Source organism: Gambusia affinis, linkage group LG18 (assembly GCF_019740435.1).
Source record: "Gambusia affinis linkage group LG18, SWU_Gaff_1.0, whole genome shotgun sequence".
Lineage (NCBI taxonomy): Eukaryota > Metazoa > Chordata > Actinopteri > Cyprinodontiformes > Poeciliidae > Gambusia > Gambusia affinis.
Genome location: NC_057885.1, coordinates 24,180,887 through 24,206,692, shown reverse-complemented (window position 1 = coordinate 24,206,692; position 25,806 = coordinate 24,180,887). Strand labels below are relative to the sequence as shown.

Below are 25,806 nucleotides of genomic sequence, written 5' to 3'. Positions count from 1 at the left end.
CTGTTTATTGTATGCAAATTAGCAAAGATCCTCCATTTTGTTTTCAGTTCTGGAAAATCACTAGCCAAGATTAATTTAAGTTTGACATTAGTTTTTATGTTCTGTAACATTCTTAGATATTGTATTTATTTTTACAGCTGACTCTTAGACAAGACATGACTTGTATTCTCCACATTAGTGATATTCAATACCGTTGATTTCCTTTCTGATCCAATACTGAGTAGAGTTGAAGCTGGTATCAGCAGGAACTGTCTGATACTGATACAAAACTTTAGATCTTGCCTAAATGAGTCTCTTTTTAAGCTCTTGTTTAGTTATTTATTCAAGAATTGATCTTACAGGTCTGGTATCTGAAGTACCGATATTTCAGTATCAATCCGGACCTCACTGCGGTACATTCTTCCAGTTCCTCCTGAAACATGGCATCTTCCCGGCCTTGTGCAGGAACAGCAGAGGTAAAACCAAACTGCTGGGGACCGTCAGCCACAGCCCTGAACCCATAAACTGCACAGATGTTCTGGATCTATTGAAATCATGTCACCGAAAGACACAACATATCCAACTATTCTCAACAACAGTGTCACATTTATGGCCAGTATCATGTTGAAGGCCCGGAGCTTTGACTGGTCCACTCGCTCCCTCGGCCCGGGGCGCCAGGCAGCAGAGCGAGGTGATGAAAGGCAGGAAGGGCAGCAGAGGAGCGGAGGGGAATCAGGCAGGTAGAGCTTCAGTAAACCCAACCACCCGAAGCACAGCAGCCAGACGGACGTTCCTGACTCTGACTTTGATGGATTTGCTCCACTGGACGTACATGACAGTATGAACGACGGCCAGGTAGCGCTCCACAAAGGTCAGGACATGGAAGGAGCTCCGGCCGGGAAAAATGACGCAGAACAGAAACACCCCTAACTGGACCATTGCCTCATTCTCCATGTGGGTTCCCACAACATAAACCATGGAGCCCAGAACGCCAGTAACCTCCACCGCTGCCATCTGGAAGGCGAAGAAGTCGGAGTGGCCTGACGGCGCCAGGCGCTGACGCCTCCACTGCTGGAAACCCAAGAAGAGGACGAAGGCGGGAGGAAGGAAACGTTGATGAAGATGGTCATCCTCTCAGGAGAGATCAGGCACGCGACGCAGAAATCCTCAGCGGAGGAGTTGAAGGAGGCGAAGAGCCGAAGAACGACTGAATGGAGCGATGAAGAGTTGATGAACATCACCTCTGGAGGAAAAACTGAAAACATGGAAGGATTTAGTTCAATGTGGAAACAAAAAACTGCTAAGAAATATCAAAGTGTTTGGTATTTAAACCAAATTCATGCCTGAACAGCCTTTATAATTTCATAAGTTTCTAATTGTTTACAAACCCAGAAAATTCCCTTGAAACATAAAATAGCTTTAATTACCATCAGAAACATGTTTATGATGAAGATGGATCAAAATCTACAATATAAGGATCATGCTCAAAAAGGAAATAATGAAATTAAGAGAAAACAGTCATATTATGAGAATAAATTCACAATATTTTAATGATAAATTCAAAATATTACAAGAACAAAGTCGTACAGGAATATTGTCGTAATATTATCAGAATAAAATCATAATAGTAACAGAATAAGGTTGAAATATTACCATAATAAGGTCACCAAATTTGAGAATGAAGTCATTATATAATGAGAATAAAGTTGTAATATTTACCTTATTCTAGTAACATTATAACTTTATTCAGGTAATTTTATTTTTTATTGTCTTAGCATGGCTCTAATAATAATCAGCTCTGTCTGTAAAAGGAGTCTGGACTGGCCAGACATTGGTTTAGGACTATCTCATATTTTCCATTCATAAAGAAAGCAGCCAAGAGGTTTTAAGTGCATAACCGTTAGTTGTTGTGAAAAATCGCTTTTCTCCTGATAAAAAGGTCAGAATTATTGAAATAATATGAATCTACTCGGGAACGGAACCTTCGTGGTGCGTTTCCAATGGGACTGTTTTTGTTGACGCACCAGCGCACCTTGAACTCGTAGAGAGGCAGAAGTTTGGTCTTTTCTTCTGTTTTCTCGTCCCATGCTAAGCTAAGCCGTTTTCTGAAGCATGTCTGGGCTTCCTCGGTTCCTCCGCTTTTCGCCCTCAAACTCGGAGCGGTTATGGCGCAGAGGAAGCGCGGAGAAGTGCGTCAGTTTGTCTTCCAGAGCCAACTTTCTGCGCCCCGGTGTAGCCCACCCGGACGGCAGAGGCGGGTCCAGATGGTACAGCAGCTGCAAGCCGGTCCGGATCGGCTGCGCCTCCGGGTTCTGGGGGGACACGGCCACGTCGAGTAAGAACTGGGGGGATTTTACACCAGCGGAGGGTTCGGTGCCGCGGAACCGCTCAGCTGCGGGACATTTCCGGTTGATTTATAAACAGCAACCTGCTTTCTAATGGGTTCACAGAGCTCCAGTATAGCGGGTTCTTTAAGGATGCTTTCTGGTTTTTTGATGCTTTGCAGAAGTATTCATACCCTTGAACACAGTGGTTTACTGGGACTCTGTGACAAATTGATTTACTTTGACTAGGCCACCATAATGTATCTTCCATCAGCTCTGCTTTCCGGTAAAGGGAAAGCAGAGCTTTCCTCCTGTTTTCCTCCAGATAAAATCAAGCCAACGGATTCTTCCACCTGACCTCTGGATCTCTGCTTTTGGCTTCTGACCTCTTGTTGCCATGGCAACAGAGGCTTTGGGCCTGACACACGTACCAGCCTTCAAACAGCTCCTTTTTCACGTCTTGGTCCCTGTGACAGCATTTTAAAAAGCTCACAGCCGGAGCCAGTATGGCTGCCAGTGTTAACGTCCAGTGGTTCTGCTCGATCTGGACCCGCTGATCGGTTTCTCGTTCTGTTTTCAGCCCCTCAGCTGATCTACGGCGGGAAGCTGGACTTCCTGGTGTTCGACTACCTCAGTGAGATCACCATGTCTCTGCTCACCGCCGCCAGGACCAAGACGCCTGTGAGTCTCACCTGTTCAACACTCACACCTGACTCACACAAATATTTGTTTTATTATTAATATTATTAATGATGTTTGTATTTTCATACACTATAGATTTAATTAAAATGTATTAATTTCAGTATTTTAAATTTTTTTACTTTTCCTGAACAATTCTTAAAAAATTTTTATTCATTTTTTATTTTATTTTCTTTATAATTTTTGTATTCCTTGACATAATTTCAACTTTCAAAGTTATAAATTTGAGATACAGTCATAGTTATGAGATAGTCGGTTATTTGATTGAAAGTCATAATTTCAAAATTATAAGTAATAATTAAATTCAGTCATAATTTAAAAATGGAAATACATAATTTTTATTTTCTATTTCATAATTAGAACTTTTATTGCCACTTCAAAACTTTAATTTATAACTTCCTGTGGGGCTTTTATTTGTTTTTCATGGCAGTAATGAGTTCCTAAACTGAGCTCTGTAAAAATAGATCAACAGATGGAGCATGATTTTTATCTGCAGTTGCAGCTCGGCGCCTGCAGGTGGAGCTGTTGTCCCTGCTTTAAAACTGGTTCCCTCCTTCCTGCAGAACCTGGGCTTTGCTCCGGACTTCGTCCAGGTGGCTTTGGCTCCGTTCATCAACGACATCCACAGGAAAGGTGAGTCCGCCACCCAGCAGCGGCAGCCGGCCTCCGTCTCCATGGCAACGGCCAACGCAGGCCTCTCTGCTCGTCAGGTATCCGTGTCGTCAGCAACGCGGGCGGCGTGAACCCGCTGGCCTGCGCCGAGGCCATACAGGAAGTCATCAAAAAAGCGGGGCTGGACCTCAAGGTTGCCGTGGTGACCGGTGATGACCTCATGCCCAGTGTACGACCCCTCCTCTGATCTGACTACATGACCTCTGAGTTTTAAGTTGATCTGAGCTGATCTCCTTCTCTGGTTTCCTGCAGAGGAGCCTCCTGTCTGAAGTAAAGATGGCCGACGGCGGCAGCAGGCGGCCGCTGCCTAAAACGCTGCACAGCATGAACGCCTACCTGGGGTACGAACATGTAAATATACATATAAAGATGAACTGATATGTTAAAGTAAGAAAAATTTTACTTCTCTTTATTAATGTATTTTATTTATAGAATATTTTATTTTTGAATAAAAAGCCAATCAGCACAGAACAAAACTTGATTGAAATCATATAATTTTTTAACCATCAATGCCTTCAATTTACCGTAAATATCCTAATATGATCCCCTTCCTGTGTTCAGGGCCGAGCCGATACGCCGCTGCCTGGACCTGGGAGCCGACGTCGTGGTAACGGGGCGCTGCGTGGACAGCGCCGTGGCTCTGGGACCGCTCCTGCACACGGTACAGCTGACTGGCAGCATCTGTCCCTGCTGCTGCTGTCGAGGGGCTCAAACCTACAGATAGAGGATTTCTGCAGATGTTCAGGCTTTGGGAAGCGCAGAGAGCAACTAAAGAAAACCTGAGTCATGAAAACCATATGCAGAAAGATCAAAGGTCGGGATTTGAACCCAGGACCTGCTTGCTGCTAGGCAACTGTGCTAACAACTCCAGGTTTCCAGCACTGAGCTCCAGTTGTAGCTCATGTTTCTTTAACTGTTAGATCTCATAACTCAAAATGCTCTAGCATAGCATAGCATAGCACATCATAGCTGCAGTATATTGTAGCATAGCATGTGGTAGCATATAATTCTGTAGCACAACACATTCTAGCATTCTGTGGTATAGCATGTTGTAGCCTGGCATGCTGTAGCATAGCATTGCACTTTATAGCATGCTAAGTAGGATATTATAGCATAGCATGTTGTAGCCTATCACTCTGTAGCTTAGCATAGCACATCATAACATCAGTACATAGCTGAACATATTACATAGTATTTAGAAAATATTTCATTTATTTGTATAACATAGCATAGAATAACATCATGTTCCTAATCACACCCTAGCATAGCTTAGCATACTGTAGCATAACAAACAAGCAGGACATGATGTAACATAGCAGCATTACAAACAGCATTTTTTTAATGAAAATGTTGTTTTTTCACAGAAAATTTTAAAAACTGAGAAAAGCTTTTGGTGCTAAAAATGTAGACTTAGATGACTCAGTTGTTTTTCCAAAGTTTGGTTTCAAGTTGCCTCTGAACTATTTGTGGCTAAAAATTTATGTTGATGAGCTAAAATTGATTGGTTTCCATCGCAGGATATTATGGTTGTTTTAATCTGAACTTTCTTCACATGCAACTTAAAGTCTGTTTGTGTTGCAGTTTGGTTGGAAGAGAGACGATTACGACTTGCTTGCAGCAGGAAGGTAAAAAAAACACAAACACACTAAAAAACCAGCAAAATTTAAAAATAAATATATATTCTGTCTATATAAGTTTTTATTTCTTGCTGTGTAAATGCAGGTGGGTTTTTTGTACAGCTTAAAGCAACGAATAAATAAGATCAGACCAAAAACAATAAAAACAATCTTATGTTGCAAATGTTGCATTTTTGTTGTTGTTGTTTTTTGTTTTCAGAAGAACATTTAGAAATTTTAACTCATTAAACTGGTGGAAAAATTTTGAAAAAAACAATTGAAATGTCAATAACAGCATAAAATAACTGCTGAACCACAGAATGTTTTTGAAGCTCTCGTTGTTGTTGTTGTTGTTGTTGTTTGTGTTTCAGCCTTGCAGGTCATCTGATTGAGTGTGGAGCTCAGAGCACCGGAGGAATCTTCACCGACTGGCACCAAGTTCCCGACTGGTGAGTTTCAACGGATCACTAAAAACCTGATTTTCATTCATTGATTTCCTCTGAACTCAGAGCCAAGAGCTGAACTACAAACCTTAACAGGTTGATATGTTGGCTCCTGCTACCTACCTGGATCTGGAAAGGACTATTTAGCCAACCAAATATTTTTTCATAGCTACAGAATTTCTCGTCTTGTGAGAATAAAAAGGTTACTAGCAGTTAGTGCAATTTAAATTTGAACCTGCTAAATTGATTAAGTGTCGTTTGGCTTTAATTAGCTGCTATAGTTCCTGTAAGTAGTCATTAATCTGATTAGCTTTTAGCTGACTCGTTGTAATAGTTAGCTTGTCTCTTTGAATCTGTTAGCCTAGCTTGCTTTAGAGAACACAAACCTGTTTTCATTAGAATAGTAACGGTGTTTTGAGGAATCTTGTTTCCAGAGTAACGTTTGGCCCTTTGGTCACAGCTGCTCTCTGCTCCCCTGTCAGGGACAACATGGGCTTCCCGGTGGTTGAATGTTCCTCCGACGGATCCTTCGTTCTCTCCAAGCCTCCAAAAACCGGCGGCCTGGTTTCCTTCGGAACCGTCGCTGAGCAGCTGGTGTACGAGATCGGCGACCCGCGGAGATACCTGCTGCCGGACGTCATCTGTGATTTCAGCCAGGTGGCGATCCAGGAACTACCCGGTACCCACACACACACACACACACACACACACACACAGTCCTGAGGACATGACCACAGTTTGAACTGCTGACTGTTTTCATAACCCTGAAAAACTCCTAAACAAATGCATCTGGAGCTTCGTTTGGCCCCCTGACTGAACCCTTCACCCTCCTCTGAACCTCCATTAAACTCTCTATCAGCTATCAGTCACAGATTTTCCTTTTATAAACCTAAACATGGATCCATCAGCCCCTGCCTGAACCTTTGGGCAGCAGCGTCTAACCTTCCCTTGAACTCCAGAAACCTTCTGCTGAGCTCCTCCTCGCTGATAAAACGCCTCGTTTTCTGCCTGTTTGGTCATTAATTCAGGACTTTCTTGATTGATAGAGAGAAACTTCACTACTGTTGCCAGATTTCTGAAATTCCACCCTCAGGTCTCCCTCCCTCTGCTCAGCCTGAGTAAATAAGAGCTGTGTGTGCATTTTGGTTTCAGTACATCCAGAATATTTCACACATGTCTGTCAATGACCCAGTTACATTTCTGCAGATAAAAAACATGATTGTTTTAAAGAAATCTGTACATTTTATCCCTCAAAAGCAACAAGGTCCTGATGTCTGAATTTATACAGAGAAAAAATGTCCTGAAAGCTCAAGAGTCACAGAAGAAGTTTTCATTTCACGCCTGTAAATCAAAGTGGAACAGCGTTTCTGTTTCAGGCTGAGGACCATTTGCCCCTTTAACAAATTTGAAATTGCCCCTGAAATATCACAAGATCTTAATATATCCAACCTGAAATGAGAATATTAGTCTGTTAGCTCATCGTTTTTGTTCCTCCTCATGTGAAACGTGGCGTTGTTTTGTAAATGTGACGGGTCACAATAGAACCATGAACAAGTCGATTCTGGAAAAGCTTTCAGTTATTTATAGATTCTGAAAATAACTTTCCAATCATTGACAACATATGGAAACCAAAAACATGTCGTCTGCAATAATAATGTTTTAGGGCTGTTTGTGATTTAGAATATGAGTTGCTTTAGAAAAAACAAACATTTTCTTTCAGCCAGTAGATTTTGCAATATAATTTTATTTTAGGCGTTAAGATGCAGTTAGTCGGCGTGCGGCGCAGTGCTGCTCACCGCCCATTCAGCATGAGCGCATGCTGCATGCTATGTATCTTAATAATGTTCATAAACAAAAGTTCTGCAACTCTCCCTGAGAAACTTTCAGCCAGTATCTTCAGATTTTCTCCCTCGTTTTATTCATTTATCCATTATTATTAACACAAAACTTTGGTAAGCTAACTGTAGCATTGCACTTTGAGCTCACGTCAGCAAATAAACAGTTGTTTACATGCAGTACATTGTGGACCAGTAGAGGCGCCTGCGGACCACCGCTGGTCCGGGGACCACAGTTTGAGAAACGCTGATCTAAAAGGTAAAGAATAATAAAAGGTGGGAAGGATTTCCCTCCAGATGATGTCACCAAGAATCATTATTTAGTCGTAAAGATTAGAAAACACCGCAAACTAGAAGGTAGTGGCACTAAAGCTGAAGCGCTAATCATAAACATTAGCTAAGCTAATGCAACAGCGCTATATAATTCAGTGGAAGCTAATGCTAAACCGCTAGCTTCAGTTTAAACAGCACCAATTTGATTCAGTGTTTCTAACATGTAACGTTTTCACTTGACTTCACATTTATGCAATCCTTTGTGTTGCTTTATTAAATCAAATTCTAATAATAATAAACCAAGAAAAACCAAATGAAACCTAAACTATCTGTACATCTTTTCCTCATAAATCCAAGCCGTCAGAATCAGCCGTTAATGTTTGGGAACATTTCCAGCTGCTGCTGAGAAATGTAAATATTTCAGTCTGATTGAACCTGGCTGAACTCTCAGAGCCCGTTTGACCAGCAGCCGACCCGACTCCGTTTATCTCCGAACATTAACGAGGCGGGTCGGGGAACCCAAGACGGGTCAGTCTGCAGCTCGGTTCAAACCGCGGTGAACAAAATGCTGCGTGCCGTTCTCAGGCTGCAGGGGGAAACCGGAGGAGAGGCGGCGTCCAGAAACAGAGAGCAGGATGGGAAAAACAAGTTCCTCCGCTCCGAAAACAGAGAATAAAAATAGAAATTAAAAAATATTTAAAATGGACAAATGAAGAATTAAAAACTTAAATAGTTTAAATGGGTTTATTAAACATGTAAAATGATAAAATAATTTTAGGAAATAAAAAACATTAAGAAGTAGTGTGAATATAACTTTTGCTGTCTCAGTGATGTTGATGATAAATCGTGTTTCAGGTGTAGACGGAGGGGCCGTCAGAGTCACCGGCGCCAGAGGTTTGGCCCCCTCTCCTGACTACAAGGTAAATCAGCGGCGCCACCAGCAGAGGGCGCCACCAGGAGGAGAAGGGTCTCCATAGGAAAGGGTTAATGGTGATGTCACTGCTGGCGTCCAGGTGTGTGCCACCTACATGGACGGGTTCAGAGCGACGGCGGTGTGTCCGGTGGGCGGGCCCAGAGCGGCGGAGAAGGCCCGGCGGACCGCAGACAGCATCATCAAACGGTGCGTGGAGGAGAACCGACCCGGTTGGGATGGTTCCTCTCATTTTATTACTGTTCTCTGGGTTTTCAGTCAGTTAAATCGTCAGTGTTTGTTCTGTTGGATCAGGACCAGGAGGATGTTTCAGCAGTTGGGCCTGGAGGATTTTAACTCCGTTCATATTCAGGTTCTTGGAGCTGAAGACACTTACGGCCCAAACGCTCGCAGAAAAGTAAGAAAAACAAAACAGAACCTGATATTCTGTAGGTCCAGTAACGGTTGGTGTTGGGTTGGATTAGACCGCTAATTTAAATTTTTATTATTTTTCTCTTTCTACCAGAAACTGGATGACAAAAGTCTTCAGTCTGGCTCTTTGGTCTCAACCAGCTTTTATTTTGAAGGATAACTTTGTTTCCAGAGACTTCATAAGTAATTTTATTTGTTGTTTCTGTTGTTTTATTTATTTTAGACATTTAAAATGTCTTCCGGTTCCAGTGTTAAATGCTCATTAGAATTTAAAGTTTATTAATCTTTTGAGGAAATGTTCTTTCATTATTATGACCATGAACTGAGAATGGTCTCAAACTAAACGGTATTAAGTTTATTCACCTTAAGGAATGTGTTCCTGCATCATTAAGTGGTTATTATATTATCGTTTACCACAATATCTTCGACAATTTATCATCCAGGATCATTTGTTTTCGTGACTGGCCTGTTTCTACCAACGTATCTTTTGCATAATTGACCTAAAAGATGAATCTGTTTTGTTCTTTGCTGCGTCGTTCCTCTGTCTGCGCCTCGTGGTTGGACCAACTGGGTCAGGGTCAGAGCTAAGCCTGTTTCAAGCCTCTGAACTCCCTCTGTGTGTCTCTTGTTCTCCATTCGCCACAGACGCCGCTGTGAGCCTCGGCTGCCCTGCAGGGAGCCTCCAGTGGAGGCCGGCGGGTCGGAGCGGTTAAACCTGACTCTGTTCTCTGTGTTCAGGACTGCAGGGAGGCCGTGATCTGGATGGCCGTCCACCACCAGCAGAAGAAAGCTCTGGAGATCTTCTCCAGGGAGGTGGCTCCTGCAGGAACTGGCATGGGTAGGAAAACCGCTCCAAACACACCGGCTCCCCCTAGCAGCATGCAGAGGAACTGCATCCAAACGCCAAATATTTTGGTCTGGTTTCTAGTGCAAATGTCTTAGTACAATTTAAATAAGACAGAACGTTTCATCAACATGTAGGAGATTGTTTTAAAATAATTCCTTAATGTTGATGAAGAAAAACTAGATTATTTCACTCATGACTCAGTAAGTGAAATAATCTGACAGTGGATCTAGTTTCTTTATATCAATATTATTGACTTTAAACAAACTCCTATATCTTGCAGTAAAGCTACTTGTGACTTAGTTTTTTTTCTTAAAGGGACATGGAGCCATTTTATAGCAGTCTAACCATGTCAGCTTCAGTTGTTATAAAAACAGTTTTATATATATAAATATCAAATATGCCTTTAAAGAAATTTAGTTTTGTAATATAATGCCTTGAAATTGGGCCTCTGTCTCTTTAAGAACTCCTGCTCTTTCTGATCTCAGCCTTTATTAACACTTTAACAAAGTTTTAATCAGCGTTTCACTGAGAAGTCGCTCCTGTGATGAGCTCAGCAGCTCCTCCGGGTGTTTGCTAGCTGCTGCTGCTAGTCTGAAGGAGCTGAGTGTGGGAGTGACGGAGGAGGAGCTGCTCTGTGAGACAGAAGCTCTGAACCTAGAAACTGCAGGTCTGAGGAGGAGCTTCGTCTTCAAGGCGGGGCTCCGTCCACCCAGGTGTTTTGGACAGTTGAATGGTTGCCATGGAGATCTCAAACATGCGTGAAAGAATCAAAGCAACACTCCAGGTATATTTATGATGAGGGAATAACATGATACACAAGTCAGTTTTGCATAATACTGCTAAAGTATCTGCAGTAGAAACTGGACCATAGAAATGGAATTAACTGATGAAGTGAGGAAAAGACTCGTCTCCACTCTGTCTCCCTCAGATGGTGATTAGTGAATTTAAGAACAGCCTACAGTTTGTGTTTCTGGTCAATGAAGTGACGTAAAACTGAATCACGTCTCTGTCTGTCTGTCCTGTTGTCATGACGATCCTCTGAGGATCGTTTCTCTGATAAATTATTTGATCATTGGGGTAAAATCTGATAAAAATCCCTTAAAGTTCAGACGTGGGTCGATGTTTGGGTCTTTTCTGAGGCGGCTCCATTTTCCCCTGATGTTTCCTGAGCAGTGCAGCGCAGCGTCCACCACAACATGGAGTCCAACGCTTCCTGTAAAGTTTAGGATTGTGTTTTAATTTGCCTCCTTAAACTGAGATTCATCAAACTGGGATGTCCAGTTTGATGAAGTTACAGAGCAGCATCAGAAATCATCACTTTGGCTTCAGGAAGACGAGTTAAGTGAAATGCAGTCGCTCTGTTAAACTTCCCCCTGTACTTATTGTCACTCTTAAATTAATCCTTCATTGCAGCAGCGTAACATCCCACTGAGAAAAATTCTAAGTTAAATTGCAGCAGAGGAGCGATGTGACAGGCGGACCTGCAGTACCAGGTGTTACCAGCAGAGGCGCCACTAACTGTCGTCTATTTTTATGTGAAAACAATAAATATTTCTGAAGTGTGAATTCCACAGTGTTCCTCTGGCCATCGGTCTCAGACTGTACAGCTGATTATGTAATGGTGTTTATGAAGCAGAGCTCAGTGTTTGCATTTATTTATAAAACAGATCATGTAACCAATAGGAAGGATCCTCTGACTATCATTAATCTGCAGCAGAGTGAATCTGTGAGCCAAAGTTCATTCAGAAGTCTCTGGATGTTTCTCTGCAGTCGGTGAAGTCGCGCTGCCGTTAATTAATCCTGAGCGGTAAACAGACTGAGGTTTACTGACCCGCCGTCTTCCTCAGCTGGCTGCAGATAGCAGAGGTCACGACCTCCTGCGCCGCGTTCCGGTCGGACTTTTTCAACTCGGAGTGAACCCTGGCTGACTCCGGCCGGTTCCGACTCTCATCTTGTTTTCTCTGTTTTTATTTAAAACCTGCAGCTCCTGGACTCACCGGCATCGTGGGCGGACGCCCCAGAGTGTGAGTTATTCTCTGTTTCACATAGAAACCTGAGAGAATCGACGAGTTCAAGTCTGTTTTCTGGTTTAAACTCACAGGTCTCCAGTCCTGAAACCGTTTTTCTTCTTGCATCCTAAATCCCAGATAAAGGTCAGTTTATCTCTGGTCACCTGATGTCAGGAGTTCCTGAGTTTATGGGAAAACCGACACAACAAGAGTCGCAGGTTAGCTCTCCGGGTTTAATGGACTTTCACCTGAAGCTCCAACATTCAACAGGTGGACATCCACGTTGCTGGAGAACTGGTAGAGTCACTTGCTGAAGTGGAACCGGACTCACCTGAGCAGGTGCAGGATGAAGCTCCTCCCACCTCTGACCAGGATGCGCCGGACGCAGGTGAACAAACGTTTCATTTTCTCTCAGTAACTCAGGTTATTGTGTAAAATCTTCATCAGTTACGAGTTTAACTTCAGTATTGAAGTAGCTGATTTATTTTAATTCCAGCTAACTTTAAAAAACCTAAAGATGTGTATAAATAATTGTAAAAATGTAACCAATAATTAACCAGAATGTCAGAGTTGACCTTTTGATCCCTTCAGAGACATTCAGGGTTCTCTTTGTGGGAACAGAACAAGTGTTGCTGGTTCTGACCCATTCGCTCTTTTCAGTCGTTTTGTTCTGCAGAACTTCAGACTGTTAAGATGCTGCTCTGCTTTACAAACCAAACAGTTTAAACTCTGCAGCACTGACCACCTGCAGTCATTGGTGTTTATGTTTTTATGCATTCATTCATTTTCAGAAATTCATGATGACGTAGCTCCAGCTAAAGTGATTATAAAGCTCAAAGACGCCACTTGAAAAGATCACAGGTTTCTTGAGTCTTAATTGATTACAGATGTCTTTCTGCACTCCTGGTTTTTTCATAGATTCTTGACATTCTTAGCAACTTTTTACGAGCTTTCATGGTTTGTTGAGAGCCTTCAGCTTGGACTGAATGGGCTGCATGAGGACTGCAGGAAGCAAACAGCCAACAGGCTGAATGTGTGTTTGCCTCTGTTGTACCACAAGTTTCTGGGCCAAACACGCAGGTCTTTCTGGTTCCTTTCAGACCTGCCCAGTGGACCACACACCTACCGGCTGGAGGACCTGGCATTCACACGCAGCGGCGACAAAGGAGACTCAGCAAACATCGGTGAGAACTTGTAAACCTCAGCGCTGCATTTTAATGGAGCCAGAGACCCAGAGACAGAACGCTGAGGACAAGCTTTTAACGATCAACGAGCCGCAAAGAGAGAGATCTAAAAGGGATATATTAAAAAAAACAACAAGATAAAACGAAATACAGTCAATGAAATCCGTTTTTCATCTGCAGGTTTAAGATGTATTTTATCATGATTTCACTGCCACTCTTTAAATGGTAGTGAAATTTGATCTTTTACAGCTTCTGATCTTTCTACCTCTAAGAATAATTATACCAATCTGTAGCAGTTTAAACCAGGCTGTGCTGCCAGTATGAAGTCTGGCAGTGTCCCAGTCTGTCCCAGTCTATCCCAGTCTATCCCAGTCTATCCCAGTCTGTCCCAGTCTGCACCAGTCTGTCCCAGTCAGTCCCAGTCTGTCCCAGTCTGCACCAGTCTGTCCCAGTCTACCCCAGTCTATCCCAGTCTATCCCACTCTATCCCAGTCTGTCCCAGTCTGTCCCAGTCAGTCCCAGTCTGTCCCAGTCTGCACCAGTCTATCCCAGTCTATCCCAGTCTGCACCAGTCTATCCCAGTCTGTTCCAGTCTGTCCCAGTCTATCCCAGTCTGCACCAGTCTATCCCAGTCTGTTCCAGTCTGTTCCAGTCTGTCCCAGTCTATCCCAGTCTGTTCCAGTATGTTCCAGTCTATCCCAGTCTGTCCCAGTCTATCCCAGTCTGTTCCAGTCTGTTCCAGTCTATCCCAGTCTGCACCAGTCTGTCCCAGTCAGTCCCAGTCTGTCCCAGTCTGCACCAGTCTGTCCCAGTCAGTCCCAGTCTGTCCCAGTCTGTCCCAGTCTGCACCAGTCTGTCCCAGTCAGTCCCAGTCTGTCCCAGTCTGCACCAGTCTGTCCCAGTCAGTCCCAGTCTGTCCCAGTCTGCACCAGTCTGTTCCAGTCTGTCCCAGTCTATCCCAGTATGTCCCAGTATGTCCCAGTCTATCCCAGTCTGTCCCAGTATGTCCCAGTATGTCCCAGTCTATCCCAGTCTATCCCAGTCTATCCCAGTCTGTCCCAGTCTGCACCAGTATGCCAGTGTTTCTCAGACTGCTGACCATTTGCCCGTGACATCACGCTCTTTAAAACCCCGCCCACTCCGCCGTGACGGACAGGAAACAACCAGTTCAGGCTAAAATCACATTTAGTTGATTTACCTGAGAAATGATCACAGACAGACAGAGGAAACTTTTTACAGGGTTAAAACTCATATAGGTGATAAAAAATATGATTACACAGATATCAAATATAACTTTATGGAGAAGGTACGTCTAACCGTTGGTAACCATGGAGACGATGCCCACCGTCATGTAGCCTCTCATCTCGTCTTTAGTTTGGTTTTATAAAACATTATTAAGGGGAAACGCTGTTTATGACAGATGAATATAAATCATGAGGCGTGAATTCAGGAACAGTCTGTGATTTGATCAACACGTCAGGAGGGAGGCGGTTCGGGTCGGTACCTCCTCCCTCCGTCTACGAGCCCCAACCAGGTGAGTTACCTTCACAGACAAACTACCTCAACAGGAAAAAGTAAAAGCCATAAATCATCTGACAAAAACAGTTTCAGTTCCTCGCCTCCATCATGGCGCCTCCATGATTCAGTGATCCAGGTGCAAAGAGAGTTAACATCAGTTTGTTCCACTTTATTCTAGTTCTACCCATCAATCCCAGTCTGTCTCAGTCTATACTGGCCTGTAACCAGTTTACAACAAAACAAACTAAATCAGACAATCTGTTATACTGGCTGGACATTCTCTTCCAGGTCTTTTGTTGTCTGCGCCGCTCTGTTGACCCAAAGCACAAATTTATCTCTGCAGACGATCAGAGATGAATGAGTGCAGAAGAGAGGATGCTGTTAAACTTAATGCAGCATAAAACCTGAGAACATGAATCTAAAACCAATCCTTCCAATGTCTCTGTAGGAGTGATCGCTCGCCATCCTCTCTACTTCCCTTACCTGAAGAAGCACCTGACTTCTTCTGTGGTGGAGGACTACTTCTCTCACCTGATGGAGCCTGGAGTGCAGAGCGCCGTCACACGGTGAGTCCAGAGGGTCGTATGATGTGACGTTACGTAACAGGTTGAGTCATTAATGCAGGAAACCATAAAACCCTCTTCAGTGAGCGCTGAACAATTCCTGCTTGATGTGCAACATTTAAACGAAACGTTTCCCGTAATGTTGAGTTCCTGCAACAGAGAAATGTTTCAACATTTCAACAGGTTGGTTGGGTTGGTAGTTCTACTTTATATCTGTAGCAAAATGTGAAGAACGTTTTAACCCCACTGATGACGCACCGGACCGTCCTGGAGACAGAACCAGGAACCAGGAATCAAAACGCAACAGGAAAACTTCTGCAGAAACCAGGAAGCAGCAGAAACACCAAAGTGACTCCAGCAGAAAAAACCCAACAGAGAGCAGAAGTTCCCAGACGCTGTTTGTGCTCACAGCTTCCTCCTGCATGGACCAACTGTCTCTGTTCAGGACGGTTTAGAGAGTCCAGGCTGCGCAACAGAACCTTTTACTTCATTTAATTTAATAGTTTATTGACAGAGACGATCCACACAAACATGAACAGATCGTACAATCAATTTATCACTCAAAATACAGTAAGAATACATATTAAATATTCACCTATATAACATTACAACCTCCTAAATTCATATAATACATTTTCCTCCCTAAATATTCAAAAACAACTTTGTAAACTCCAAATTTCTATAAATATTCTTACACCTGCAGCCACTTTTTGTCTTCAATGTTTGACTCATCTGACTTCACTACAGAAATACAGAATCTAACCCAGAATCTCTGCCTGGTTTCTACAGTAAATATCTCTGTAAAGTTGATATAAGAGAAAATTGAATTACAAGCAGCTCATCAGAAACATATAGGAGCCTGTTTTATGTAAATATTTAATTAAAATTGATTTAAAAAGTGCCACTGGCAGATTATCGTAATTATTAATCATTATTAAGGAATTATTGACTTAAAACAAGCGAACATATCCTGCTGCCTCGTTTAACCAAGACCTTTGCAATAGAAACTTGACCAAAAATACTCGGTAAGGTTTTGTAGTTTTATGTTTGAGTAATTCCAGTTCTCAAAGTTTTTATATCAGATTAATAATCTGTTTAATGTAACTCTGGATGAATCTTCATCAAACTGATGTCGATCGATGCTTTCGACCCGCAGCTCCTAGTTTCTGTTTCTGCATGTTAGTCGGATAAACAACATGTTGTTCATGTAAAGTTACATTCACATAAATTCAGACACAATGAGAACCAGGTTACAACTTTCTGCTGCTCAAAGTTAACGAGTGTTTAATCTGGAGCTCAGCCTCAGAACACGGTGTGGTTCTGATTAGCCCAGTAAAGAGTTTCAGGCTGTAAACCCGACTGACCAGCGCCTCCTTTCACACCTCCAGCCGCCACAGAGGCTTCGTTAGCGCGCCTGCTGCTCGTTAGCGCTGCAGGCGGCCTCACCTGTAAACGCTTACAGACACACGCCGCTCTGTTTCTGAGGGTCGCAGTGCGCCGCCGTGCACACACACACGTGTTACACTGTAGTGGTGATTCAGCCGTTCATTCATCACACATGAACTTCTGGTAAGTCCCACAGCAGGTCCAAGACAAACACGCCCAGGCCTGACCGGGCTCTGGGTTCTCACTGGTGGGGGTTTGTGGTTCCAGATTCACTCTGCCGGGGATCCACGGCCTCAACTTTGTCCTGACGAGTTCCCTGGGAGGGGGAGGGGTGGCCTCGCTCCGCAGCGACCCCCAGGTAACACACACACACACACACACACACACACACTCTGTCAGAGCTTCAGAGAGTGACCCCGGTATCAAACCTTTACCTGAAGTTTTTCCTGTAAACCTGCAGACAGACGGCAACGTTCTGCTTGTCCAGCTGTTTTCTGACCGGTTTCTGTGTCCTGTCCTTGTTTTGACCACCTCTCCTCTCACATGAAAGGTCAAACGGGTCCAGATACCTGAAGGTCCACTCAGCAGTGAGGAATGTCAGGGAGCTGCAGATAAACAACAACAATAGAAAACCTGTTACCACTGATTTTCTACTGAACCTTTAAAATCTTATTAGTGCCTAAAACCTTAAAGGTGATTCTTTGAACAGGTCACAACATTGTCTATGGTCTACACAAAACACCTTCATTACTTTTCTGTACGTAATCATTCTTACAGGATGAGATTTGAGTCAGCTCCCTTTAGAATGAGCTGTTTTAGTGCTCTGTCACTTTAAATCCAAATAAGTTGCTGCTGGCCACGCCCCTCCGACTCAGAACGTTTACAGTCGCATGTAAAAATGGAGACAAACAGATGTGCAATTATACAACCATAAATCTGTGAAAAGCAGAAGTAGAGCCTCCTGCACAACCAATAAGAATTCAGCAAGTCTGGATGGTAGGTCAACAACAAAACACTTGTCTTTTCCAGCAGCCATTGTAACCAGCTGACCAAACATGCTGGAGCTCAACTTGGGTTGCTAGGTAACGGGGCAGTGCCTTGTGATTTGTGACGTTTTTTAAACGGTTCATTTTTCAGTTTCTGTCAGAAGTTGGTTGGGTGATTATTTTAAACGCTTGCTTTGTTTTTAGAAGCAGCAAAATGGGAATTTTTATAATCTCCTGAAACTTGGTTCTCTAAAGGGGCAAGAAAAGTTGTTTTATGAAACAATAACTTCAACATAAATGCAGGAACAAGACGGAGGATTTACTGCTTTCCATTAAATTTAATTTCAAAGTTTTAATTGTTGGTTTTCAGCTGATGGAAAATGATTCTGAAGCCCAGAATCATAATAATAATAATAATAATAATGAAGATTTATCACCTTTAAACGTTTTGAGGAAAACTTCCTTCTTTTTGTTTTTTACCTTCAGTTCTTCCAGCATGTTGGACAAAATCAAGTTAAAAACTCTTTATTGATCCCAGAGGGGAATTATTGACTTCACCTCCTTTAACTGGCATGTTGAGACACAATCTCTACTTATATTTTATTGTTTTACAATGAAATGTTCAGTCCAAGGTGAAACTTTGAAACACTCATTTTGTTTTATTTAAACAGCTTCAGTTTTATGTTCTGGTCTCAGACATCAGAATGTTTCTGCAGGACTCGGCGTTCCCAGTCAGACCACCCTGCTGGAGTTTAAACTCCCAGTAACTGCTGGTTCTGCTCTTACAGTCCAGCTCTTTATCAAATAGTCAGGAAATCCCTCTTTGTCTGAACAGGAGACAGTTGATCTGTTTTGAGACAGTAGCTGCATTGAAACGCTGTAAAATGTTTTTTACTGCGTTTGGTGGCTGTTTGTGTTTTATCCACATGTGGAAGGAAAAACGTGGAACCGGTTTATTATCAGGTTGATGTCCAGTTCAGCTCCGATCCTGACAAACACTCAACGTTCCTGAATGTTGTTCCACTTTGCTGAAAGCCGCAGTAACAAGAAAAGGATGTTGTTTTTCCTTTTGTTTGTTCCTTCGATGTCAGAAGCTGACATGGACTTTGATGAATCAGCCTTTAAACAATCAGTGAAACCCAGATGAGGATGTTGTGGCTTCGTCAGCTCCATTTGAACCTGTGGAGGTATTGTGGGAAAATCAGAAAAGAGAGTTCTGGACCTCCATCAGTCTGATTCCTCCGAGTTACTACCAGTTCATCTGTTCATATGAACAGCTTGAGAAGGAACTGTTCAGGTTCTGACTGAAATGAACTGGTTCATGTGTGAAAACCTCAGAAACCAAACAAAAGACTGTGAGAGACGGAGCTGAAAGGAAGAAGCCATGACTCCCAAAGCAGCATGAAATCAACCAATCAGGTTTATTAGTGTTGCTCGTTTCAGTTCAAAGTTCTTCACATCATGAAACACAAAAATAAAGTCATAAAACCAGAAACCAGTAACAAACATTACATTTTGTCAGGTCATCAAAACATGTCAAACGTGTTCAGTGTTTCATTCATTATGGATCAAAAGCAGCGATAACAGGCAGGTTTAGTCTAGACTGAAAGGAAATCAGCGTTTCGGCTGCTTTGCAGTTTTCTGGAGGTTTGTTCCAGAAATGTGTTGCATAGAAGCTGAAAATCCTGATTACAGTTTGGAAATTAACTCGGGAACAAAGGTTTCAGTTTTGGAGACGTCCTGCAGTCCGATGAATCTAAAACTGACGTTTCCATGGAGACCGGGGCTTTAAACAAGATCAAACCAAATCGATCAACATTTAAACATCAGGCATGTTGAGTTGATTTTAAATGATGTGATTAGCAGCATTTTGTGTTTATAGTAGGAAGTATTAATGGTGATGGAGGCAGAAATATGGCTGATGAATGTTGAACTCGGGTTGAGGTTTCTTCAATTCCCCAAAGGGAAATTTATGTTACAACAAATAAAAAAATACAGGACTATCCTGAGGTCTAAAGAAATTTAATAAATCATAAAAAGAAAGTCATGAGTTTGTGTTAAAATCAATCAAAATGCATCAAAATGAAGCATTATGTTTTGGTGCAGGAGGAACTGGTGAACATTTAAACTTTCTGAAGCTTTAATAAACCTTTATGACGGTGGAGTTAAATATGAGACGGTTTTCTGTAGAGGTAAAGAACAACGATTCAGTCTGGATTATTTCTCTGTATCTTTAACTGGAGCAGAGAAAAGCTGTGATAAAATGAATGAACACACAGATCAGACAGCCAAACACACACTGAGGCACATCAGAGTGTTAGCTGGGTTCCCACGCTGAGAGCTTGTTGTTTGGTCTTCCCAGGGAAAGGCCTTCGGTCAGATGCTGCTGGACCTGAAGCTGAAGGGACTGCCAGATCTAAAGTCCCTGGTGGACTGAACCAACGTCCCACTGAGAGACACGAAGGTGGACAGAAAACGTTTTACCTCAACAGGAACACAAATGATCATTTATTCCTGAAATGCAGCCTGGAAGTCACAAAAATCAGACTTTTGGTTTCTGACATGAAATTTGGCACAGATTGAGAAGACTTTGATCCACAGTGGAAACCAGAAGAAAAACTCCAGTGACATGGAGTCAGGTTGGCTCTGGATGACCATTGTTCAGCTCAGCTTCGTGGCAAATTATTTCTGCATCTGAAGCAAAGGAAAAATTTAAGGCCAAATTTACAAAGTTCAAAATATGTGAGTTGCTTTCTGCCTTATTGAAATTAGGGAGTAAACAAAAGCTTTAAAATAAATTAACTACACTGTCAAAAGAACTGAAGCGTCTAAAATCAAACCCAGCATTTATTTGAATTATTTTATTTCCACTGAGCTGCAGTCATTTCCCACCAGAGCGAACATTAAACCGGATCGAAGGCAGCCGTTGTTTCTGGAGGGAAAAATCAAACCTGTCATCAGCGAAAGTGAAAATTCACTCAGAATCAACATGGAGGAATCAAAAGCTTTGGGAATTCACAGGATATACAAGATCCTGAGTTATTACAAACATATTGACCCAGAAGATACTGATAAATCAGAGAACCTTTCCACACAAAAGCTGGTGGAGATAATAGCATGTTTAGCTAACTCTGATTTGCAGGTCAAGTCCAGATTTCCACATTTATCAAACAAAAAATTTTTATAATAATTTTTGTTCTGTCACAGCAGCTGATAAAAATGATATGTAGAATATTTTAGTCATAACGCCTCATCACTCTGAGCAACATGATTCAGTTCAGTGTCTGTTTCTGCTTTTCCTCAGAGCTGGGATGCTAACTGCCAACCTCTAACATTAGTTATCATGTAACTTTAATATTTTAAATGCAGAAACTGTAAAAGCCAATAAGTCATTGGACAGTAAGTGATGATACAGGGATACTGTACAGGGCCAAAGTTAAATAAATAAATGTAAAATTAAATATTTAAATAATTTAAAACAATATATCGAACATATTATTAAAATGCAAACTTATAATAGTGTGCAGATTATTTGTGTAACTCCAGTGACAAAAGTTAAACATTTATTTCCTGGTACATTTGGTTAAAGATTTAATGATGTATTTATTCATATAATTTTGGCCCTTTTGGCCCTCCATAGAATCCAGCCTTTGTTGTTTTGGAGGTGGAACACCGCTGGTATTTCCTTGTAACAGTTAAAAACATATTTAAAGTTAATTTTGACTAATAGTGGCTCTAAAATGTAAGAAGTGGTGAAAAATGTTGGGCTGAGGAAATTAATATTTAATTGGATTTAAAAAGTCTTGTTGTCATGGTTTCCTTTACATAAATAATATTTATATGTGACAAAGATGCATTTATTAGTTGTTCATGTGAAGAAAGCATCAGGATGTTTTTAAGAGAAAAACAGAAACAGTTTAACTTTCCTCCACCCTCAGTCTTGGTTTAGCTGCTGCCTTCTTAGCCGAGCTTTGCCTCGGGGGAGCTGACCTTTGACCCCAGCACTGGAGAGTTTTGGTTTGGGTTTCCTTGTAAGATGCTCCAGGCAGATATGAGAGGTGGCGCTCTCATCCGACAGGAACGTCGGTGTCTGGTTCACCTCGACCCGACCCGGCTCTGATGTTCAGCGCCCCGAAGGAATGTGGGTCTCTCTCTATCTGTCTCTCTCTCTTTCTCTCTCTCCGCTGCCAGACTCGCCGCAGTCCGTCTGTGTTGTCATAATTGCAACCAGACTGAATCTGGGACTCGGAGTCACTCTGCAGTTTAAACTGAATCATCTCCCAAAACTTCCTCCAACGTCTTCCTCTGTTTTCAGGGAACCTCTTCAGCTCCAGTTCTGTTTACATCTCACCAGAAAATCTGGAACATACACACACTTTGTTTTCTTTTTTAGAAAGTTTGGAGACTTGCACAGAGAAGGAGCCACACGGAGCAATAAATAAAGAGCGGCTCAGTAAACAGACTATCAAAGTCTGACAGTGGAACCAGAATAAATATCGACCCGTCAAACTCTTCAGACGGGATTCAGAGAGGCTGTAAATCAGTTCAGATCTGCCTGCATTGTTTCAGAGCAACACGACATGCAGAGCTGGGTGTCACAGTAAGATCTTTGAGTTCTTGTTCTTATAAACCACAGCCGTCACCACTTTGCATATGAAAACGCCTCATGACTGAAACGAGGTCTGGACTCACATCTGTCCCACGTTTTCCTTCCCAGGAAACAACAAGGCGTTCCACGGGATCTTCTGATTGGTTATTTGCTCACGTCGTTTTGTCATAATAAACTTTCCCAAGAGCCAGGATCTGGGTCGGGTCTCCAGTAATCTCAAACATCACACACACTTTGAGCGTGCCCACGTGTGTGTGTGTATGTGTGTGTGTGTGTGTGTGTGTGTGTGTGTGTGTGTGTGTGTGTGTGTGTGTGTGTGTGTGTCATCCCGTTCTCTCTCTGATCTAAAACACCTCCAGGGAATTTCTTCAGAACCGGCCCAAGCTTTTAACTGGAACAATAAATCTCTGCTGTTCAGTTATCTCAAACAGAAACCAGAAAATGATTATAAACTTAAACTTGACAGGTGAAGAAAAGCAAATATTGAAAGAGATCTTTTACAATTTGTCGTAATTGTATCTCTGGTTCCATATGTCACTGTAAAAATTAAGATCCTTTTTGTAATTTTATGGTTGGATCAGTTTTTCTGACAGAAAAAAAACCAAGGTCCAAGAACGGAGCCCTGTGGAACGCCATAAATATTTACCAAAATTAAGAGCTGCAGACAAACAGAACAAATAATCCACCTTAGAAACTTAGAAACACAAATCTTCTTTAGTTATTTATATTTCCTGCAGCTTATGAATTAAAGTTTCATTTCTGAATTTATTAAAAAGAGCAAAACTTACAGAAGAATTTTCAGTTCAAGTCAGAAATATGTTTTGTTTCTCTGAGGGAAATTAAATCCTGTCATAAGAATCTTTAGTCATTTTGATGGTGATGCTGTGGGAGAACCAGTAGCAGTCCGTGTTGAAACGGCTCTGTGTAGGCCTCTGACTGAAGACTCGCTGCACATCAGTCAGATAATCGTTATGACAAGCTAACAGGCAGCGCTGCCAATCAATCCACCTCATTTGTTCTTCTGATCAGCTGCTCCCAGTTGGAGGAAAACACTGCCTCGTTGCCACGGTTACGAAAGTAAACAGTAAGAGCAAAAAAAAATAAAAAATAAATTTTAATAATCGGCCAAACATTCAACGACGACGAACAGAAGAGGTCAGATCTCCAACATGTTGCCTCCAGGAGCAACTTTCCATCCAGGGCAACATTTTTATTGATTACAGATTGGAAAAGTTTTATAAAAACAATTCATTAGAGGAGGAGAGGTTTGGGTTTCCCTTACAGTGGATATTTATCTGTGTCAAACTTCATGATGGTCCAGGCCGCTGCCAGCACATCGCTGCCTTTCACAGGTTCTGATCCGATTAAAGGAGTGTTAATGAAATCAGAGTTTAAAAAATAATTTACGGTTCTGTTGAAAGACGTTGGTCGTGTAATTGATCGTTATATTTTTCAGTGTTTAGAAGGAATGTCATTTCCAGATTCCAGGGCAGTCGGAGATCTCAGCCCTGTGGAACACCAGAGACATTTTATTTCTTTTAATGAGATTTAATTCAACTGGACAAAACATTTCTTTTTGTTCCACATGAACTCAACCGACTGCCAGAGCTGCAGCACTTTATTCAACACGAGGCCTTCAGTAAAACTCTGCTTAACCTGACAAACCTGTGGTTTTATAATCAGTTTTATTAAACATCAGGTGATATTAAATGTGAAATCTAAGCATCATTTAAAGAAAATCAGATTCAGCCTCCTGCCTTTTTTATTTAATCAATGTAGAAATTAGATTTTGTTTCACAGCTTTTGACTGTTTAAATGCCTTTAATGCATGATGTATGAAAGTGATTTTGTAGATAAAATGATTAAATTAAAGATTTTACTACCAAAACTAAAGTTTCTTTAGTTTTTTTTTCCATTTAAACCTGAATGTGGTTTTAAACATAAAGTTCTGTAAAGCTGCGTCCTGCAGGTTGTTCAGTTTAATAATGAATAAATGAATCCAGCTGATCGTCTTTCACTGGTTTCTGCAGACAAACGTAACAAGCATCCATTCACTTCAAACAGGATTCCTGCCAACTTGTCCTGCTTATCGCCAAAAGTATTCGACGCTGGAAGCTTCCTTTATGGCGGCTGATTAATGGCCATCAGAAAGTCCCAAACGTGGAGATTTAGCTCCCAGATTCCTGGACAGAAATGTGTGGGATGTGCTGAAGGAACCGTTTGCTCCACTGTGATCCCTCCTGACCCGCCCCTTGTTTTATCCGCTGGTTTTACAGCAGCATGTCTGATTTGGTTTGAACACAAAAGAGCCAGACGCTCAGATTAATCAAACTTTTCTGTCACGGCGTCATGGCTGAGAAAAGGAGATAAATTACGTCTGGTCGCTCGTTTATCTTCCCTCTTTGTCCTCATTTCAGCCCCGTTTTGCCTTTGTGTCCAAACCTAAAACAGCCTCCAGGTTTTATTTGTCACCAAAGTTTGACTCCATGAAAAGGACCGAAGAAAACTTAAAGCTGAACAGATGAAGTTTCTAATGATTTACACATTATTGTTTTCTACATGTCAGAGCTTAATTAGCCTTTAGAACGTCTTTGTGAAAACTTTTAGGAATTCACAATGGAAACATCCCAGCCAGATTTATTTTATTACTTATTTTTAATGTTTTACATAAAGTTGGACCCCAAACTGTTTCTGCTTGAGTATTTTTCTGTGGAACCCGACTCCAAATTGATCAGCTATTAACATCATTTTTTCTTAAACTGAAAATATTCTAGAGAAAAAGCAGCTTTGGAAGTGCAATGCTACTTCACATGTTGACATTTTCAAACAGGCTACAAATAAAACCAAAAAAATATCAACATTTTCAACCAAAAACTTTCTGAGAACCTTGAAGGAGACATTAATCTGTTTAGATGGATTTATGAAACGATGCAAATGAAACAAAATGAATTTCTAAAGTAGACATGAAAGCGATTTAGTCAGACATTTTCTTGGCTTCCTGACTCTGTTTTTGGTTTCGTTTCTGGTGCAAAAATCTTAGGACAACTGAGACAAACTAACTTGAAAGAAACTTTTTCCTGTTGGTAGATAAAGTTCATTTATGAGGAAAATGTCTTGTTATAAATTAAATAATCTGACAGTAGTTCTGTTTCATCAATATTAAGGAATTACTGATTTAAAACAATCCCTATATTTTTGCTAAACTGCTGCTTGTCAGTTAGTTTTGTCTTATTTGAAGTTTGCTGAAATATTGGGACCATAAAGTGGACCAAAGTGTTTTTGCAGTGCAGCATGTCGGGTTAAATCCTGAAACCTGATCCGTCCTGCAGTGAGAGGATCAGCTGCCGTCTCTGAGGCGTCACTCGGCTCCTTTCGCCTCTTCACAGCCGCTCAGTCGGGGTCACATCAACACAACCATTCAACATTTCAGATCTCACCTCTCCTCACTCATTCAGCTGCAGTCGGAGGGGCGGGGGCTCTCTGCGTGAGTCCCGGTCCGTTTCCATAATCTTCCCCTAATC

At 41.8% G+C, this 25,806-nt stretch overlaps 1 protein-coding gene across 2 annotated transcripts; it reads left to right on the top strand.

The window, feature by feature from the left end:
* Nucleotides 1-1,879: 1,879 nt before the first annotated feature.
* Nucleotides 1,880-24,167, top strand: lratb.1 (lecithin retinol acyltransferase b, tandem duplicate 1). 2 transcript variants are annotated; one of them, XM_044098689.1, is made up of 21 exons: nucleotides 1,880-2,314; nucleotides 2,884-2,984; nucleotides 3,566-3,635; nucleotides 3,713-3,843; nucleotides 3,927-4,015; nucleotides 4,236-4,335; nucleotides 5,256-5,299; nucleotides 5,662-5,739; nucleotides 6,216-6,412; nucleotides 8,697-8,761; nucleotides 8,855-8,961; nucleotides 9,067-9,169; nucleotides 9,922-10,021; nucleotides 12,015-12,054; nucleotides 12,132-12,183; nucleotides 12,310-12,427; nucleotides 13,140-13,223; nucleotides 15,190-15,307; nucleotides 16,958-17,048; nucleotides 20,039-20,140; nucleotides 22,070-24,165. In XM_044098689.1, exons 1-20 carry the CDS (start codon nucleotides 2,092-2,094, stop codon nucleotides 20,111-20,113), a joined length of 1,986 nt encoding a protein of 661 aa, XP_043954624.1. In that variant the 5' UTR covers nucleotides 1,880-2,091; the 3' UTR covers nucleotides 20,114-20,140; nucleotides 22,070-24,165. The 2 variants fall into 2 exon arrangements, with proteins under 2 accessions (XP_043954624.1, XP_043954623.1); XM_044098688.1 differs by having other exon boundaries at nucleotides 20,039-24,167.
* Nucleotides 24,168-25,806: the final 1,639 nt, after the last annotated feature.

Excerpts from the sequence above, each read along its gene's own strand:
- lratb.1 (XM_044098688.1), top strand. The coding sequence starts at position 2,092 with ATGTCTGGGCTTCCTCGGTTCCTCCGCTTTTCGCCCTCAAACTCGGAG. Across the intron at positions 8,962-9,066 it reads GCAGACAGCATCATCAAACG|GACCAGGAGGATGTTTCAGC; the intron begins GTGCGTGGAGGA and ends CTGTTGGATCAG. Across the intron at positions 13,224-15,189 it reads AGGAGACTCAGCAAACATCG|GAGTGATCGCTCGCCATCCT; the intron begins GTGAGAACTTGT and ends ATGTCTCTGTAG.